Below are 20,556 nucleotides of genomic sequence, written 5' to 3'. Positions count from 1 at the left end.
ACTTCTCAGCCTTTCTAGTTTGTCTTGTAGCTCTGGTACCAGGCTGGGCAGGTCATCCACCTGGTCATATCTGATGCAGCTGCCCATCACTGGTCCAGTCCACTGACAGACTCAGCCATTAGCTACAGCCCAAAGCCTGGTTTGGCTACATGGGGATTTTGCGTATTATCTTGGGACTTCCGTCTGAGTCACCGCACCTTTTTTGGTGAGTTCAGGGGACCCAGTTCCCTGCTGAGTGGGCACCACATATTTGAGTTCTCTCAGCAATTGTAAAGACCAGAACAGGAGCAAACCACCTGCACTGCAGCGCCCTTCCCGCTCCGTGTCCTGTTCGCTCGCCCGGGACGCCCGCGCTCCCTGGAGCCGCTTAAAAACCTCCGGCGCTGCTCCGGACCACGCTCCCTCTGCGCCTGGGGGGCTGCGGGCGGGGCTCGGGGCTGCTGTTCGGGCATCCTCGAACTCGGAAATGCTGTGGAGGTCAGCAGGTTGTGAAGTCCTCCCTGAGATTATTCCGTACGACGACCTTCCTCATGTTTTCTCCTTTGCATCGCCCTTTTGGGGTGAAACCCTCACATAAAATCCCGACTGTAAGACCGAAGGTCCTAACACACCCTTCGTCACTACAGACCACGCAGCTGCGCCACCCCGCCGCTTTAAATACCCTCCCGCTGCCACACCCATGCTCCAGCCAATGGCTGTGCAGTTTCCTCTGACGGACGAGCAAGACAACCAATGGAAGCCATCCAGGATGAGCGCCGACGCGGGTCGTTTCAAGCTTCCCTCCCTCTGCGAGGCCGGCCGAGCAGGCGGGACCTCGAGCGCGCGGGCTGTGTTGGATAGGCTGCTCGCCATGATGGACAGCCAAAGAGGTCAATGGCCAGGCAAGGCGGGGCTGCCGGCTCTCCCCGCGGCGCGGTCGGAGCGCGGCTGTGGAGCTGAGCTGCTGAATGCCACCATGTTCCAGGGCGCGGAGGCCGAGCCAGCCAAGCCTAGCTCCAGGTGGGGTGGCGGGAGACCCTCGGCGGGACGGGAGAAGAGTCGTGCGGCGGCGCGGAGTCCTCGGCGGGGTTTTTTTTCGGGCGCGGGAGGTGCGGACTCCGGCTGAGCGCCGTGAGGGGCAGAGGAGGGCGGGTCGACGATGTAGGCTTTGGCCGAGGAGATGGGGTTCCCCCCTGAGGGGCCTCTTCGCCGCGGAGGGCGGAAGCGCGGCCCCGTCCCTTCCGTACCGCCGGACAGAAGCTAGCGCGACCTGGTGCCTTTGCCGTGCTTCGGTTTACTTGTCCTGCGCCCCGGGGCTGGGCCGGGAGTGGCCACGCTGCGCTGCTGTCGGTGCTGCCTCGGGCTGGGGCCGCGCTTGGGGCACACGGGGAGAGCCCCAGGGCCGGGAGGGACAGCCGCGAGTGCCGCGCTCGGCTCGACCCCAGAGCTCCTGCAGGGACTGCGGCTCGGCGAGAAGGGCCCAGCGCTGGGGAGCACCTTCTCCCGCTGTATTTCTGCTCACGGGGAGTGAGGGGCCCCAGCTACGTCTGTGAAGCTGTGAGGGGGAGGATTCAGCACAAACGCCTGCAGAAGCGATGTCGGCTTGGTTTTGCCCTAGGAAGTTGAAGTATATTGCTTTGTTTGGAGGAGGGCAGATACTCTGAATACCGCAGGGCGTGAGTGCAGGGATTAATCCATCTGCGAGGCTGTCGCGTGCGGGAAGGAGGAAGGGTTTCGAAAGTGTCTGAGAATGCTTTAAGTTTTCCCGCATTCCAGTCGCTCCAATCTGTGACCTGGTTTGAGAAGACTTTTGAGAGTGCTCTGTCCTTGGTGATGTCTCTGAGAAGCGTCTGTTCTCGTAGTAATTTTGAAACCACGTTTAACGCATAAATTTGTTTTCCGGGCAGACCACTGCAACGTGTTAGTTAACAGAGCAAAGCTGGCCTTACAGCTTGCTCCCCGTTGCCGTGTCGGGCTGTGTTGGTGGTGCCTGAGAGCAGGCTGGAGTCACTCACTGCTCTGTACCAGTACCTGTGACAGCACCGCAGGAACTCTATTTAGCGGGTTTGCAGCGTGGTCTCTGAGGCGTTTACTGTATTGACTCATAGCCTGTGCCATCAAGGGCAAAAGTACGCGGTTTAAAGACACAGCTTATTCTGTTCCTTCCCTGAACTAAACTTTGTTTAGTGAGAATGCAAATCCTTTTGCAGTTACTGGTATGTAGAAGTTGTGGAAGTGGGGAAAAAAAGTCTTCCTAGTATGAAACTCTTGCCTAGAAAATTATAAACAAGTATTTGCATTTTGAAAATAGAAATTGTTAGAAATAAATGATGCTAAGAAGGTTTTAAGTGAAAGCTTTCACTTACTTGTCCAGTGAAGTGTTTCTAGCGATCCTGTATCACGTGTACAATGATAGAGAAAGCAAATAGTTTGCTGAATTAGCTGCCTGGTTTTATTTTATTAAGCTTCAACAATGATACTTTGTATTTTTAAGGAAGTTCTGCTTTTTCAAAATAAAACACAGAACTGCATGTCTAAGAGCTTCTAAAAGCAAAGCAGGACAGGGTTGTATTGTTCTGCTGTTGTGTGCTATAAAGATGCATCCTATTAACTTACTCTTGTCCTCTCTATGAGCAGTTTCACAAGCACTGCAAAGAGCTGACAATGGTAAATTGAACCATCTTAGGAATGGAACTCATGTTCCTCTACTCCCATCAGGCCCACTGTGGAGTATCTTGGAGCTTTCAGATCGAGAGCATGGCTGCATAACACAGCTTGCTGTTTGCATGTGAGTGAGCTGATTGAGTCTCTGTTGATCCCACAGCAGGAGCACCCCACGACCTCTGGGGTGGTGAGATTAAGCCTGCAGTTCCAAACCTCAACACTTGCTTTCTGCTAGTCTCTTCTGTATAATGCAGCTCTTACCTACTGTGATGGAACAATCTGAAAACTGGTAAAACTTCAGTGTTTAACTTTCAGGCAGGATTAAAAAAAGATAAAAACATAGAGGGTGTCTTGAAGTAATGGATGAGCCTTCCATAGGTTGGCTGAAAGGCTTAATGAGAAAAGAGCATTCAAATTCAGGTGTGTTAGAATGTAGGGGACTAAAAACAAAAAAGATCAGAAGAACTAATTAAAATTCTTCAAATCTGCCGGAAGATAACATAGCAATTAGTAGGGCTTTTTAAACTTGCGGAATGGGGCTCTTGATTAGCAGTTTTAGAGTTCACAAACTTCTGGTCTGCTGGAGGGGAGGGAGAGAAAGGCAGATTTAGATTTTGTAGAGGACAAAAGGCTGTTCATTCATGGTTTGAAAGAATAAAACAACACCTTCCCAAAGGAAGAAAGACCCAACATACCTGCCTACAAGAAACAAAAATGTCTCTGTATAAACTGGCATAATACTGATGTAAACTAAAATTACTATGAAGTGTAAACTAAAATTACTATGAAGTATAAACTGAAGTTACTATACAGTGTATGTTAAATTTCTGTGTACTCTGTTGAAACTTGTACTCTGCTGTTGGCTTGCTGAGTTTAGCATGCTATTTTCCTTTGGTAGGATTTACAGGTGAAATCTGCTTTTCTTACTTGATGTGGGGGCCTGCATGTCTCACTACTCTGGCACTGAGTGAGTGCCTGGTAGTACAGGGAGGTCAGCAGTTCCCTAGAGGCTACCTAGCAAGAAAATAGCTTTGTAGTCTCCCACGTATTTGGTTGGTTGGAGGGAACGAGTGCAAAACCCTGTCCTCTTTGTTGTTGGCTGACAGACTTTGTTGATGTACTTCAATGTTATTTTTGGTGATTCCTGTGAATGGCTTAGTTATCTGACTTTGTATTAGTTTGAATTTTATTAACCTGGAGTCACTGCCATTTGAAAGTTTACATAATGCTTGGAAGGTTCCCAGCATTTTTAAGTTCTTAAAATTGAGGTAAATCCACTTTGTGTATGTAGAGTCAAGACATTATTTTGCCTGATCCTGGCAGAAAAGGTGATTTACACCTTGTAAGCACTACCAGTAATGGCTCTGGTTAATTTGTTCAACAGTAGGGTTTTCTGTTATATGCTAAGATGATAATAAGAGGTAAAAATCAGTGTTGGATTTATTTTGAGGAAGTTTCTTTACTTAATCATCAAGACTTTTAATCTTAAAATGGATTTTCTCTAGAATTTATTTCTGCAATATTTCTTAAAACCCATAGCAAGAATGAGAAGTAATTTGATTCTTATGACTGGCTATTTTTCTTAAACCAAAAAAATTTTGAATGTAGTTATTTTATTATTCCCTCCTATGCTTGTATGCATGTGTTAAGCAAACAGCATGGTAAATTGAATTAATCTGGGGTGTAAGAGATTCCAGCTGTATAAACAGCTTTTTATTTCCTTCCAGTCTCTTTGCTGGTATACTTATTGTAATTGGAATGCAGCAAAGACTAAATGCAGTTAAAAATAGCTGAAAAGAACAGGTAAAGTAAAAAATCATTTAAATTAATGTGAGAGGAGTCCATTTTAACAGAGACCCCTTCCCAAACTACTTTTTTAGAGTTCCCTTTTCCTTCAGTCTCCCCACTTTAAATACTTAAACATGGTTTCTGGACCATTGTGAATTATTTAAATAATGTACCTATAGAATATTGCTTTAATGGTGGCTTTAAGTATTCTAAAATATTTGGAGAGCACAGAGATTAGTTGGATCTGTAATCTGTTGGATGCTAAATTGTAAATAAATAAGCTTTGTGTGATCTGATCTGTGCTTTGGACAAGGGGTTGTCTTGTCTCCTGAAATTCTAGTTACTCATTAAGATAAAGGAGTTTATTAAATCCACGATCATACTAAGGATTAAAATACTGAAATTGGCCTGCAAAAACAGTCCCTCTGAGGCTAGTACTGTTTATATAAACTGTTCCCAGACTAAAAGAGGAATGTTCTTCTCCTTCCCAAAAGGCCTAAAACTGCTTTCTGCATCTTGAGATCTGAAATGGACACAAAGCACATTTTTCTGACAGAGCAGCCAAATATCTCTACTTTTGTTAAATTAAATCTTAAACTGAAGTAGATCTTGGCATCAAGAGGAACCTCATTTTATGCTCAGCACAGCTCACCTGTAATGACCTGTACATGCTGGTACAGGGCTAGGAATAATTGACTGGCATTTCAATTGTGTTCTGGTAGGGTGGGATGAAGATCTCGTAATTTATAACTGTTCTCTTGGTTAAAAAGCTTACTTTAAAGATTACTTTAGGTTCCAGGTCCAGGGTTCAGATTAGAAGTTGTATAATTGAGCTGCTACCTTTATTCAGCTGCTAATACCATGGGTAATTGGTAGATGTAACTGTAAAAATTATTTTTTATACAGAATCCCAGAATCATTAAGGTTGGAAAAGCCCTCTGTGATCATCACTAGACCAGAACATTAAGTGCCATGTTCAGTCATCTTGTGAACACCTCCAGGGATGGTGACTCTACCACTGCCCCGGGCAGCCCATTCCAATGTTTACCAACTCCTCCTGTGAAGAAATTCCTCCTGATGTCCAGTGTGCCCTCCCCTGGCACAATTTGAGGCTGTTTCCCCTTGTCCTGCTCCTTGTTTCCTGGGAGCAGAGCCTGACCCCCCAGCTGTCCCCCCCTGTCAGGGAGTTGTGCAGAGCCAGAAAGTTCCCCCTGAGCCTCCTTTTCTCCAGGCTGAGTCTCTCCAGCTCTCTCATCAGACCCTTCCCCAGCACCATACTCTTCTTTGGTATGCTCCAACCACTTAAACTTTCTTATTGTGAGGGGCCCAAAACCACCCCCACAATTTGAGGTGCCTCACCAGTGCACAGCAGAGGTTACTGTCCTGGTCCTGGTGGCCACATTGGTCCTGGTGCAGGCCACGATATCATTGGCTTTCTTGCCCACCTGGGTACACCCAGCTCATGTTCAGCCACTGTCAATCAGCACCCCCAGGTCTTTTTTTTTTTTTCTGAACTACTCTCCAGCCATATTTAGGTATTCATTTTTTTCCTGTGTTTTTTCTGTCAATTTTCCAATTAATTTCACTGATTCTACTCTCAAATAGTAGTTTGGTTCCTTTCTGAGGCAGGACCTTTAGTCTGTTGAACAAAACCTAGACATTAACTATGGAATTACTACTGAAGGACAAGCATGACTTTCTGTAAGTTTTCAAGAATTCAGATGATTTATGTTGTACACTCCAGTTTTTCTGGAGATCCATTTGGTACCCTCTGGTGCAACACTTTAGTTTTAATGGCTTTGCAGTTTGATCACTAAAGAATTGACTTTTTGGTAATCTGTCTCTCCATTCTAAACTAGAGCAGCTATTATGATAACTGATGGTTGAGACTAGCAAATTTTTTAGTAGTTGTAAAATGTCTGCCTTTATTTAAAAGTCAGTGGGTTTGAATTGTATCACAGATTCAAAGTTGGTATGTGCAGTTTAGCAGAAATTCTGATTCTGTAATGGTTATTTTTAAAATCCTAACCATCATATGGCTTGTCTTAATCTCTGTTGATTCTGGAACACCACAGATAGTGTAGCCATTTGTGTAGATGGCAGAGTTTGGATGATTCCATGTAATGATGGATACCTTAATGATGAAGTTGATTGACCAGAATGTTGGCAATACTTGTGCTGAACTTAAGAATATTAAAACAGCTCATGAAAAGTAGTTACTTCATGGATATAGCTGAATTACCTAAAGTAAATTAAAAACAGGATAATTGCAGACAATGAGAGAATGGGGAATCAAATATGTTGAATGCTATAAATTTTAAATGAACTTTCATATCTTGTTTCTCATTCTGTGATATAGGGTATTGAAGCCCCCAGGGGGAGATTCTAGCAATCTCTTTGGGAGTACAGAAGAAGTGTCTTCTTCAAGCAGGCCACACCGGATGGCATCCAATATCTTTGGAGCATCAGAACAACCTCAGAACATTCCAAAAAGAACAAACCCTCCAGGTAAAAACTGCCCCCTCTTTCCCTGAGACTTGGCTGAATTGCAACATAAAATGGTTTTGTGTTCCTAAACTGGAATGCTGGGATTGTCTTTTTATGTTGCATTCTTATATGCTGGGTAGGTTTGAACAACAAGTCACTTCAGACTTCTGAATATTTGAGTATTTCAGTGATCTGCATGTTCACAGACTTTTTAGCAGATCATTCAAGTCTTAATTCTTTCCAAACTGTGGTTCTAAGAAATGATGAAAGGAAGCAGCTTCTGTTGTAGAGCTGTATCAGCAGTTAGCAGAGTTTGAGACCCTCAGGTGAATTGTAACAAAAGGATTTCAACTAGGCAAATATGACAAAATCCCTTGACAGCAGGCTTGTAGAAGTCTTTGAATTGTATATTTTAATTTTTTTTAATATAGTGTGATAAAACTAATCTAGAAAAAAAGTCTTAATAACTGCCTTGCAGGAGGAAAAGAAAGTGGCATTTTTGAGGACTCTAGTTCTGCTCAGCCTCGTCCACGCATGAATCCACCTGGTGGGAAAACAAGCGATATCTTTGGGTCTCCTGTGTCTCCCAGCATTGTGCGAGCACACCCAAACAAACCCAAGGTATTTGTTCTTCTGTTGCTGTCAGATCAAGAAGCCAGCAGCTCCAGGGTCCTGTTGTGCTCTGTCACATGCCTGTGCTCTCCCTAAGAACAGAACTGAATCTGCATGCAGTGACTTTGAGTTGCTCCCAAAGTCTCTTTTTGGTAGCTTGTTATTTTGGGTGTATCAGATCTCTGCAGTTTGTTGTAAAAGTATTAATTAGACTGTGCTGTCAAAAAAAAAAAAAAAAGAAGAGGATGCAGACTTGGGAAGTTGGTGAGCTACAGTCATAAACCTTTGTGAGGCCTGGCTGTGCACTTCATCTCTCTTAAATGTATCTACAGTAACCTTGAAAGCACTTCAGCACATTAGGCTTAAGTGATGAACAGTGAAAAAGTGAACTTGGGATCAGTGGTGTCAGGCCCAGCAGGTACTTGCTTTGTGCAAGATAGACAAAAGTATCTCTTAGTATAGTGCTACAGTTGTTACACATAGGTTATACATTTAAATTTTGATCTCAAAGCTGGGATGCATAATAGTTGCTTGTAGCTATGACCACATCTGGGTTTGGAAAAAGCAGTATACCTTACCAGTTATTGTATTTAAGTGCCTATATGCAGATTTACAACCTGCTGCTTTACTCTCAGTAAATACCAATAAGTGAGTAGCTATTATGGCGATAATGTTTTTGGCATGTAGAATAGCATGGAAATTTAACATTCTATGAAACTGATTTGGTTTAGGAGTGGTATTCCCCAGTTTAGTGTTCCCACTGAAACACTCACTCTCTCCTCCCCCTTCCCCCTGCAGCTGGGGAGGGAAATTGGAGGTGAAAGGTAAAAATTACAGGCAAGAACAATTTACTGGAAATAGCAATGAGATAAGAAAAGAACAGTAACAGCAACAAAATTAATAACAGAGTGTACAAGAAGGATGAACAGTTGACATGATTGCTCACCATGCTTAGCCACCACCACCACCGGCCAGAAGGGGACCTCTTTCCCCCCACACCCTGCACATGATGTGGTATAGAATAAGCTCCAAGTCCTGGCCATGCCCTCCCTGGCTGCTGCAAAAATTAACCCCATTACTGGCTGGAACCAGGATGGAAATTGTCATTGTGCTGAAAACAGTCTAGTTTTTCCTGGAAGCTTAGGAAGAGAGGATCAGTCTAATTTAACTTTCTTGCCTTTGTTTTTTTCCCTTAAATTTAAGGTGTTGGTCGAGTGCTTTCTTTTTATGCGTGTTCTGAATAGTATCTGGGGCCATATGAAAGGACAAGGAGAAAAAAATATGATTTGGCCTAGGTTTTGGCAGGAGTAGTTCTGTTGGTGTAGGAGAGGGCTTTGCTTTGTTTTTCTGTACCCCTTCATTGGGATGGTTGCACTTTCTTGTTAGTTACTTTTTTAGAAATGTAACTTCAATTCCCATTCATTCTGGACTAAATAGAGGATACCATTGTGGAAATTCTTATGTCATTGATTAGAGCATTGGAGCTGTGGGAGATACTGAGATGGAAAGAATACAGCATGTTTACAAAAACTACTGCAAGCTGAGTTTCATGATTGGGAAAACACACTTCTCTGAAGTTTGGCTGTGTATTTCCAACAGTCGATTCAGATTGTTGGGAAAATGGTCTTTAAATGTTTTGATTATTACCTGACTGTTGGGATACTTGCTGAAGACAGGAATTGCTGCATACAAATAGGGTCTTCAAGGGCTGCTTGTATTATAATGTGTACCAACTTTTGCATGATAGCAGGTGCTTGACAGGAATGGTAATTCATGACCTTAAAATCAATGAATCCTTAAGGCTGGAGAAAGCCTCTAAAACTCACCCCTGCTGTCTTATCATTTTGATGATCTAATGTAGCCTCTTCATCCATGTTTCAGTTAATTGTCTAAGATAGGCACGTTGCCATAACATAGATTTGTGCCCCTGCTTTTGGAGTTGTGGAAGTGGAGGGGATGAAGGGCTGCACACAGCTTGCTTTTATTTATCAGTGATCTATAAACTTAGAAATGAAGCAAAACTTCCAGAAGAATTTTGTGACAGACTTGCTGTTTGAGAACAGTAATACACTAAGATAGTTTTTGATTTCTTTGCAGGATCACATTGTCTTGAAAGAAGAGGAAATACCAAACAAGCTAGAAGGTCAGCAAGAGAAATTATTTTCTTTGTTCTCTTTGGGAAGATAAGCTATGAGGAAGTTTCTTGTGCTTCTGCTCAAACACAAGCCTTAGTCTCATGTTTTTTAGGATATGACTGAAAAGTTTAGTCAGAAATCTAATTGCTTGTCTCAGGGAAATGGTTCTCTTCCTTTTATTGTGGAGAACACAGGCGTGAGTCATGATACGCTGTATCTGTGTGTTTAGACTTTGCTTGATACCATGGGTGTATATACAGAAATGTATGGAATCTGTATATGGCAAAACATCAGGTTACCTCTTCCTCTCTTGCCATCTCCTTCAAATGGCTAATTTTGGCCCTCTGCAGTTGTAAATAATAAACAGCTGACTGACAAAATGTATTATTGATTAGCTAATTGTTAAAGAATTATGGAAAGCCTACTTACAAGCTCAGTATGATTGATTGGTATGTTGTATCTCTTAATTGCCTGCAACTGCCAAAATAATTCTGAAGGTGCATTTCTCAGTCTTCATATCCTTGTTAGAAAGATTGCTGAAGGAAGAAAGTAATTGTTGTGAAAAGTTAAATTCTTTTCTTAGCACAGGTTTCCTTCAGGAAAAATGAACAGGTAATAAGAAACCTTTGATGTGCTGTCGATAAGAGATGTGGGAAATAATGCAGCTGACAGAAGATGAGGCACTTTGTGCACTACAGAACAGTGAATGATCTGATAATCTAATCTGTTTTCTTTAATGCAGCTACAGAAAATATCAAACCACACCTGGAAGATGGAGGCGAGAAAAAAGGAGCAATGGGCAAAGAGGAGCAATGCAAGGAGCCAGAACCCAAGATAGACAATCACGAACCCCGACTAGGGCCAAGGCCACGCTCGCACAACAAAGTTCTCAATCCACCAGGGGGGAAATCCAGTATTGCATTCTATTAGGGTCATCGTGTTACTGTCACTAATGGAGAAACTCTGTGGTGGTGAGGTCAGTTTATACACTATTGCTTGTGAATAGATTCTTAGCCAGGTGGATGAGGGTTATGTTAGAGTGCGTAGGAAGGATAACCTGGTGATCTGGGGAGGAAGGGCTGGGGAGGGAATGGGTGCCTTGTGGAAGATGTGAGTATTGGCCTGCCTGGGTGGGTGGCAGAGCCAGACATTAGTGTAACTTTGTGAAAAATCAATGCTACTTAGTGGTGAGTTCCTCAGACTGTTAGGTTCTTAGCTAGCTTATTGCTCAGGATGCTCTTGTGGAATCAAGCTTATCCATCCATACAGTCAACATGTCAAACATTGTGAATGGGAAGGGGCCTGGAAGTCACACCTGAAGATTCTGAAGTACAGCAGGTAGGCTGGGCTTTCCCCTGGGTGATGGGATGCAGCTTCACAGTGTGAGCTGACTTGCAGTCATGTGAATATAAACATGTTCCACTGGAACAAGTAGTGCTGCCATGGTAAAGAGTGTCTTCAGTCATTGCTTCTTTTTCTCCTTTCTTGCTTGCAACACTTGATTGCTAATACAAAGACAAAATATGCTGAAAGTTTCTTTTATACTCATAAACCATCATATATTTGTAACGATTGTGGTCTTCCCCTCCCCAGATATTCAGGTCTTTTGGATGCCTTTAGTAATTTGCTGATTACTGTGACTAGCTCTTCATATGTGGCAGTCCAACATGCTGTTTCATGCAGGTACTTCTAGTTAAGTGCTTGTATGTTTTCTGGTAAAGATGTGGGTGCAAACAATAGCTTTCTGGTGCTCTTTGAACAGAGGCAACTTGGAAGTTTACAGTTACCATGGAGAATTTGCTGAGGTGTCAGCCAGGTCACTCTAACTCAGCCAGTGTAGAAAGGTCTTAGCTTCAGCAAAGGTTTTCACTTGGCTCCCCATGGAAACCAGGACTGTTTTCCTGTCTCCACCGCAATGAATTTTCTGTAGGTACTACCTGTGCTGAGTCTGTTAGTGAATTCTCCTGTCTGTCATCAGCCTTACCTTTGCCTTTGACTATCTCAGATTTTTGTTGGTATGGTTGGGAGAACTATGTGAGTTCTCCTGAGTCTAGGACTATAGTTGATTTTGCTGTAGATTACCTTGGCTGGAAAAACAAAACCAGCACAAACAGAAGGTTTGTATTACTAAAATCTATCATAAATCATGTTTGGAAGATGTACATGTTTTGCACAGATGGTTTTGGGGGAGGGTTTGTTCTCTGAATGGATTTTATGATCGTATCCAGAGCTTTGATATACGAATGCTAACTCTATGTGCTTACTGTTAAATATATTGAATACTGACGTTTTAAATCTGACATAATCAAAACAGGAGTTGTTCAGGTACACCAAAGAACAAGTGGCCTTATTGTGTATACCCACTGCTGTTCTAGCCCACGTTCCCTGGGAACTGCTGCCATTGAGATGGGATGCTGGGCCAGGTGCTAAACCTCTCTGTGATTGTAATGCTTCCTAGGCTGTGCAGTTCCCTTGTGTTAGCAGTGGGGGATGACTGCTTTAACACTTAGTAGCCTTTTCAAATAGTGAAACATATGGAGGAGTGCTAGGATAGAAGCAGCTCTGGAAAGTAGGGATTTAAATGCCTTTATACCTTTCAGATTGGTTTGGAGCTGCCTATTAATTTCCCCTCAGGAAAACAAGGCAGTAGTTGATACTGCAACCCTGGAATGAACTTATGTATGTTACTTCCAAACATGTATTTCTTAGCAGCTTTTCCCGAGTCTGTGCTCTTCAGCTTCTGGCTGAATCTCAGACACATTAGCCATTTCATTTCCTTGTTCCAGTATTTGATAGCAAGCTGTCATGTAGAAAAGTCAACCAGAGGCTGCTTCCTACATTGTAGGGCTCTGGTGTAGCTGATGCTATCTGCAATACGAAGCATTTGGCATATTATAGTACCTGATGTGCATTGGCTTCAGTGCCTGTCTTTTAAAGAGCAACTTCTAACTAGGCCTTAAATTAGTTAAACTATGTTAATTTTCTTGCATTTCTTTGTTTTTGAATCTAAACTATCTAATCTAATCTAATGTTTTCAACTCTTCAAGTAAGATTGATCTGAGCATTTCTCTGGGACAGAAGGGGATTGGAAATCAAATGACAGGACATGCAGTTATCAATAAACCTCTGTATTTTGTTACTTCATTGTGTGCTGTAGATGCCTGCTTTTATAAATTGGTCAGTACTCTGTTTCACCATAGATACACTGGTAAATTTTGTGGTCAGAAATGGGAAAAATTGCACATATATTTTCAGACCTTCTGTACATGGGACTGTGCTCAGGAGCTGTGACATCCTGCCCAAGGCTGCCCGTGATAAGTCTTATCCCTGGGGAGGGGTAGGATGCTAGCAAGAGCTTAACTTAATGCCTTTGTGTGGTCAACATTCCATAATGTTCTGTGCCACACTGGGATTGCTATGTTTTTCAGCAATATCATAAATATAATTAAATATTCAAATATTTTAAATACTTAAAGCTATTTGTAGAAAAACATAGAAATTCCCCTTGCGCGGGGGATATTCTTTATGTGGAGAAGTCATACCCTCACTTAGGTGTTTGTAGTGAGTGCATAAAACACCCTTCATGTGCCAGACTGCCTTGGCTGACAGAGGAGGGAGTTAATGACATGCAGTTCTGGAATGAGTTGGACACAGTGGCCTCTCAGCCAGGTAGTTGTATGTCTGTGACATTCATCACTGAACTTCCAGGCTGTGATGCTCTCAGAGCCTCTTGGCCAGCATTCACTCCTAACAGTGACTTCTGTATTTGGCTGTTTACTCTCCTCTGGAACATGTACAGTTTGGGTGGAATCTGCATCGTGTGGGAGTGTGGCAATGTCCTTGATGGATAGCACATTAGCAATGAAGGACTGTCTTTCCTTTGAGCTGTAGCCAACAGTAGGCTGCAGTAGCTCCACTTTGCAACTGTGTGTGTTACCTCATTGCTTTCCCCAAAACTGCTGGTTTGTAGCTAAACACTTGGGATAGAATGTTATCTGAGTTGCTGTTTCAGTCTGGGAAGGAAAATGATGTTATCCATAATGAGCTTAGCCTAGGAAGTGGTTAAAGGAGAACTTGCATGCTTTCATGAGTCATGTGTGGTTCTAGGCATATCTGCTGCTTAGTCCCTAAACATGTCACCATCTCTGTCCCGTACAAGACCTCGTGGCTCTAGTGAACAGCCCAGCCTGCAGTGTGTCATCCTTCCCGATCACCATGTGTGCCAGTTAACCGAGATCATGCATTTTTTTTGCTGTGAAGACTTCTGGCTACTGTGCAAAACCTTTCAAGCAAGCACACTCTGATACTGTCCATCTGTTTCATCACTGCATCAGACCCTGCATTGCACTCTCAGTGAGGAAGATTAATGTCCTCTCTGTTGGTGTTTTAAGCAGAATTACTGTGAGTTTTTTTAATTATTGATACAGGCTAATCAGACTTGGAATATCCAAAGTACATTATTGGGTTTTGTCTAGTGAGAGAAGATATGTAAAGTAGTGATGTGTGAAGACAGTTATTTAAGCACTGAGTGAGTAACTGCTGTAGTATGTTCCCTGGAAGGCTGTCAGAGTTGCTTATGTACAGTATGATCACACTGCTGTGTGGATGTCCAAGTGTCTTGGCTACCTGGGTGATTGTGTGGTGGAGCTGGCCACCCAGTGAGTTGTCCAAGCCCCTGATGTGTCTCTTGTTGAATTTCAGCTTGAAGCTCTGCTGAAACCGTGTGTCACTTCCCTTTGGAAAAGGTGATGGACTAAACGTTATCAAGGCTGGAATTTTCCATTGTTTCTTAAGGAGCAAAGATGTGTTACAGCATCCTGGCTGGGGGGAGAATTGGTCACATGTAAGCTGTTTCTGGCATTGCTGCTTATCAGCTATGCAAGAAGTGTATTGGGTAACAATTCATCGCTGGCTGAAAACTGATACCCAGAAGTCTCCCAGCAGGCTAAACTGGCTGCTTAGTCTGTGCCCAGTCACCACTCCTCCCTGTGTACATAGTTGGTGGGGGGGAGGAGGCAGATTTAAATTATTGGGCTAAATTAGCAGCCCTAATTATTTTTGTAGTTTTATCTTGTGTCTGGGAACGAAGACAGTCTCATCTTGAATTGGCTTTCCCTTTCTTTCAAGTTCCTTATATTGCTAGCAGGATAACCTCTTCCTCTTCAAGCAGGTCAAAATACTCTCCATAGCCAGCAAGAATGCAGGAATTTGCTTTATTCATCAGCCTCTCTAGGTCCAGCTGCCTTCTAATTGTGGTGTCTTACCCACTGCTTTCTTCCTCCCTCCTACATATACGGATATTTGAAATAGTAGCTGTGCTGCCTTTGGCTTTCCCATGACACCTCCTCTGCTGTTGCTTGGGTGTGTGCTGTGTGCCACTTAAGCCAAAACCACAAGGCCACTCTGTGCCCAGGTGTATCAGAAGCACAAGGGCCTGTTTAAGTAACGGGAACTTAACATTATGCCAAGTTCTTAATGAAGTTCATAAAGATAATGGCTTTTTCTCCACTGTCTCCTCCCACAGACTTACATAAATGTGTGCTCTACTGTGTCAGTGTTTTACATTCTGGCTGCTGGGAGTATGCACCTGGGCATGAAGGGCAGCAGAAGTCCAACTCATTGTGAGCTGCCTGAACTAATGTCCACTTTCAGGCTTCCGTTTGTATTTTACAAGTCTCAATCCACTGTGTCTTTGGCAAGAGGAATGTTCTGCCAGAGGATACGTGCAGTTTAAATGTTAAGGCCCAAGTTGTCTAAGGCTGGGGACAGTGTTAGGGGTGGGGGTTTCAGTTACCCATAATTGCGATCAGTGCAACACTACAAAAGTCAAACAAAAAAAGCCCTGATTGTTTCCTTCCGTTTCTTGCAGCATGTTGACCTCTGTGAATGCCACCCTTTCATTTTCATGACAAGCTCAACCAAAGTATGAGAGCCATGCAATTGCCTTTTTGAAAGCTCTGGTATCCCAGCTGTGGGTGTCCAGCAAAAATGATGAAGACAGGCAAAGTGAAGGTGGCTTGCTGGTCATCTGGGGGTCATTACTGAAAAAAGCTGAGTAAGAGTAAGCAATCAATGTGCCCAGTGGAGGTGAGCAGGTACTGTTCCAGGAAGGGTCATCATCTCTGTCTTTACTGTTACGTCAGCTTCAATCTTTATCCATCTGAAAGACAGGAGCAGCTTGTCCAGAAGAACTTTGCCTGTGAGAGGCTCCATTAGAGTCCTCCCACCCTGAAAATGGTCTTTGTGCAAGACACCCCAAGGTCACCAGAGTGTCCCCACATCTTCAGATTCTGTGACAAGGCTTTTATAAGCAAGTGCAATTGTTTGATGGTTTCTATAAAACCCTCTCTAGCCAATATAAGTTCTCCATATAGGCAGTGAACACAGGAGAGGGACAGGAATGCTTCCCAGTGACACCCAGCAGAACAGGCAGTGATGCTTTGGTGCTACACCAATGAGAACCTTGTTAACCATTGGCAGACTTTAAGGAAAGTATTTCACAACTCTTCTTCAAAACAGAAGAGTGAAATTTCTTTTCTAGTAATTTTGAGGTGGACTGTGGGATGTCAGACAGGAATGGCTGGCTTTTGAGTGAGCTTCTTCCATGAAGGAGCAAGCACAGGATTTGGAGTGGTTATCCCAGCGCTTGTTACAGGACCAACCCCCTCTGAGTTTAGCTGCTGCATCACATGGCATAAACTAAGCTGATGGCTTCAGCAAACCAGTCTCAAGTCAGTGCTTTTAAGCCGGAGTATTGACACACAAATCAGTTCTGAATAGGTATTCTGTTCACGAGTCTCCAACATTAGTTTACAGCCCTGCTGCATGTGGTTTTTCATAATTACAGGTGGAAATTCATCATGGGATTTTTTCCTCTGAAAATATCCAGGTGCAGGATTTCAGCACTGAAGAGTAGTGCAGCAAGTGGAGACCTAAGGATATTTTGAAACTGCACTGTGTGCAGTTTTGGCCTCCCTAGTACAAGACAGGTGTGATTTAGGGAATGCAGTGATGGGCCACAAAGGTGATTAAGGGGCTGGAGCATCTGTCACAGGAGGAGGAGCTGAGAAGGCTGGGGCTGCTCAAGAAGGCTCTGGGAGATCTGACTATTGTGCTCAGGTACCTGCTGGGAGGGTGCAAAGATGCGGGGGCCAGACTCTGCTCTGGACAGGAGGTAATGGGCACAAGGGAAACTACACAATTCCATCTGAGCACAAGGATGCACATTTTTCCTGTGAGGGGTGGTCAGACACTGGGACAGGTGGCCCAGAGAGACTGCAGAGTCTCCATCCATGGAGATGTTAAAACATTTTTTGTTCTGTGCTCTGCCTTCTGCTCTGTGTTGATTATTTTGGGTTATTTGTTACCAAGGCAAAACTTCAGGCTTGCAGAGCCAGTGACTTCAACCTGTGGCTGTGAAACCTGCTCAGCAGGACACCAGGGCAGCAGTAATTTGCCATCCAGACATAGGAGTGTAGCCACAATACACCCGGTTACAGCTGAGAACTCACAGCAGCAAAGGAGTAAGTGATGCCCAGCCAGATGGTAGAGACCAGTGGAGGCACAGATGTGAGTGCCAGGAGAGTGAAGACTGGCAGAGTCAACATGGCACAGACAACAGCAAGGGCACCTCTCAGTCCAGTGTAGTCCTGGTGAAGGGAAAGAACAGAAAGTGTCTCCCAGGGGAAAGCCTCTCCCAACTGCTTCCTGTGGGTGCTAGTGGCACATGGGGCTGTGCAAAGAGGGCTGGCAGGAGTGGCAGTGACGTGGCATTTCCTGGCTGTTGGTAGTGTGGCAGACCAGCTGTTCTACCTCTTGCATACCCCTTAACTGAGACTGAAATGTTACTAGGTGTTTGGTACTCAAGCAAAATCCCAGGCTTTAACAAAGGGGAAGGGAAAACATCATTATCCTGTGACAATTATGGAAATAAGAAATGGAAGTTATTTGACAAAACAGGGCCTGATTGCATGCAGACTGTTCTTTCCCATCTATTTTCAAAGCTTATCCCAGTCCTTTCTGTTTCAGTCTCACACTTCCCAAAACACACTGCCATGTACCATGGGTTGATGCTACCGTAGCACAATTACAGGACAGAGGTAAAAATAGGGAAATGTTACTTCTTGTAATTTAAGTCAGGTTAAGGTGTATCTTGCAGTTTGCAAGGATATAGAGGACTCCTTGTTCAGCCACAACAGGTGAAATTCTGTTTGAGGGGGCTGTAGCAGACATTTCAGAGAAATGTAGCTCTCATTTCAGAGAATCAGGAGCAAGTTATCAGTGCGTGCTTCATGTTTTGGGTACTCGCAATTAATATGCCAACTGCTGTGGAGAGAATGACGGAGCTGTCATACACTGCCCCAAAAATGTAAGCGGCTGTCTGCTGATTTTAGCAAGAATATTTATCCTGGATAAACTTGCTAAAAATAAAATGAAGCCAATAAAATAAAATAATTAGTATTCTTGACCTGATTATTTTGATAGAAAGTAAGTTTGAGCGCAAGTGTATGGGCCAGAAAGTTTTGAATGAGAGGACTTGTGAACAAGCTTGATTTCCATCTGGTTTGTAGTGCCAAGCCTTTGGTGGTTTACTTTTTTTTAAATTAGTGCACACCACAGAGTAGCTGGTATTTTCAGACACTTTTGAGACACTTCTGCAGGTTAAAGTGGAGCATGTGTTTCCTATATCAGCACAGCTCACACCAGCAATGTGCTATTGTCTGTCCAAACCACATAGATGAAGTTTTGACATGCTCTTTTAAAAGGCTAAAAGGCTTATCAGCTCAAGGGGGTGAATGCTAAGGGGCAGGACCATGGTTTCAAAATAAATCTAGCAGCAAAGATCAGCATTTATATTGAACATCTGCATTAGAGAAATACTAGTAATTACCCCAGGGAATTCCTTGAAGGAGACCTGATTACGGCAAAAAAACCAAACAACCAAACCAAAACACTGTCCAAACCATCCTTTCAGCTTTTTTAGGGATATGCAAACATTTCATTAAACTTCCTCAAATTATTTATAGAATTTACAGTCATTCAGCTTAACAGCTTTCACAGAGGTTTATTTAAAGATCTTGTAGCTACTTAAATTTGATTTGGCTATCTGTATGGCTACTTCCCGTCAGTTGTCATGCTGATGACATTTCTTCCCTCCTGATTTCACAGTGGCTTCTTTCACATCACTAATAAAATACTACCAAAATTTTATTTCTTTTACTGCAGGCCTTACCTAATATAAAAGTTTATCCTCATTATGTGACAGAAGCTGCTGCATCATCCACAAAGGGGAACAAAGCAGCAAAACAAGTCCATGGCAGAACCCCAGGACAGAAGCAGGAGTGTCAATTTAGATGGCCAGGTTGCTGCTTTCTTTTAAGCAAAGGTGGGCATTAAAAAGGAAGTCTGCAGCTTTCACCAGATACAGAAGCTTCCTCTTGTACAAACCCAGGCTGAGCAAGCTCAGTTATATTCCAGACACAGCAGAATGCAGCAGCTGCAGGGCAGAGCTGCCTCAGGTCTGTGAAGTTGATACCTCACCCAGCTGAGGAGACACCCACTTTGCTGGTCTGTCACAAAGCTGAAATGTCTCTGGGCTGTTTTTTAAATGGAGTTATTGCTTGCCTTTCTCCCAAATCCTTCGGATCCTCCTTTGGCAGTGTTTGAAGCTTTAAATACTGGATGAATAATTTTCTTTAAGGTAATTTTGCCGTCTTTCAGAAGCTTCGCTTGTCTTTGAAGGTAAAGAAAGGTCAAAGAACCCTCAAAACTTTAGGCGTTAAAGGCATGTTTCCCCACATTTCAGGAGTGGAAGGAACAAGCCTATTACCCCTGTGTCCACCCAAAATTGAGGCCTGCAAGGCTCTGTTGGTTCATGTCAGTCAGTGGGTCACAGCCATAGAACAGTACCTGGTGTCTGCCACAAAGGCAGACTGCCACAAAGGGGAAGGAAGACTCAGTTGTAGAAGAATATGATGATGAGAACCAGGAGTCAGTAAGGAAGAGAAAGGTGCTGGATGTCCTGAATCTGCTGCAAAGACAAGATGTGCCCTCACTCCCCAGGAAAGTAGCCTAGCTTCACACCAGAGTCACTTTCTGCAAGCCACTGAAGGGCACAAGAGATTTAAGAAGTAATGGCAGGTAAAAGGGAAATGAAAGCCAGCTCTTGCACCTCCAGGTGAAATTTGAGATGTCCTGACCCTAAAACATTCCTTCTTTAACAGTATCCAGTAGAGAAAACAAAGCATTCTTGTTTTTTAGAAAAGTTCTGGCTGCAAGAGACTGTTTTGAGCAGGCTCTGTTAAGAATCCACTGCACATCTTCAAGTGAAATACAGCAGAAAGGTACAGTGTAAACAGGAATCACAACACAACTACAGAAACCAGTTGAGAGTACTGTCATAAGAAGGAAATCATCTAATAGATCAAAGTGACATAACAATTGCAGACCAAAGTTGCTTGTAGAGCTTGTTCATAGACAGAATACAAGGAGGAATTGAAGATAAGGGCTGTCAAGTGATAGTTCAGTACTGCCCAGATTAGCTATTTCCTATGCTAGATCTTGTGAGCCAGAAAGCAGTTCAGAGGGAGGCTACCAGCTAGTTTTGTGCACAAAATGCTCCTCTGAGCCACCTACAGTCAGAAAGTAACTGTCTCAGAAAGCTACTGCCATTCTGAATGCTACCTGAGCTCTCTGGAAGGCTCTAGGCAGGGAACTCTTGCCTGATGGTTCACAGATCCGATCTCAGCTTTGGATTGAACCAAGGGGTGCTAATGCCCTCTCCTGACCAGGATTGGCTCTTGTTGCTGCAGCCTTCCCTGTGGTCCAGTGGCAGTGCTCCTGCACCTGGGAGTTCCAGGATAGAGATGGAAAAGTACCATTTTTTTTTTGG

The 20,556-nt window shown here is 43.6% G+C and overlaps 1 protein-coding gene across 2 annotated transcripts; it reads left to right on the top strand.

Moving 5' to 3' along the window:
- Positions 1-940: 940 nt before the first annotated feature.
- JPT2 (Jupiter microtubule associated homolog 2) lies at positions 941-12,830 on the top strand. 2 transcript variants are annotated; one of them, XM_062503527.1, is made up of 5 exons: positions 941-999; positions 6,791-6,939; positions 7,397-7,539; positions 9,628-9,673; positions 10,408-12,830. In XM_062503527.1, the coding sequence occupies exons 1-5, from the start codon at positions 956-958 to the stop codon at positions 10,593-10,595; spliced, it is 570 nt and encodes a 189-aa protein (XP_062359511.1). In that variant the 5' UTR covers positions 941-955; the 3' UTR covers positions 10,596-12,830. The 2 variants fall into 2 exon arrangements, with proteins under 2 accessions (XP_062359511.1, XP_062359513.1); XM_062503529.1 differs by lacking the exon at positions 941-999 and adding an exon at positions 2,720-2,767.
- Positions 12,831-20,556: the final 7,726 nt, after the last annotated feature.

Source organism: Cinclus cinclus, chromosome 16, assembly GCF_963662255.1.
Source record: "Cinclus cinclus chromosome 16, bCinCin1.1, whole genome shotgun sequence".
Classification (NCBI taxonomy): Eukaryota; Metazoa; Chordata; class Aves; order Passeriformes; family Cinclidae; genus Cinclus; species Cinclus cinclus.
This window is presented reverse-complemented; position numbering and strand designations above follow the sequence as displayed.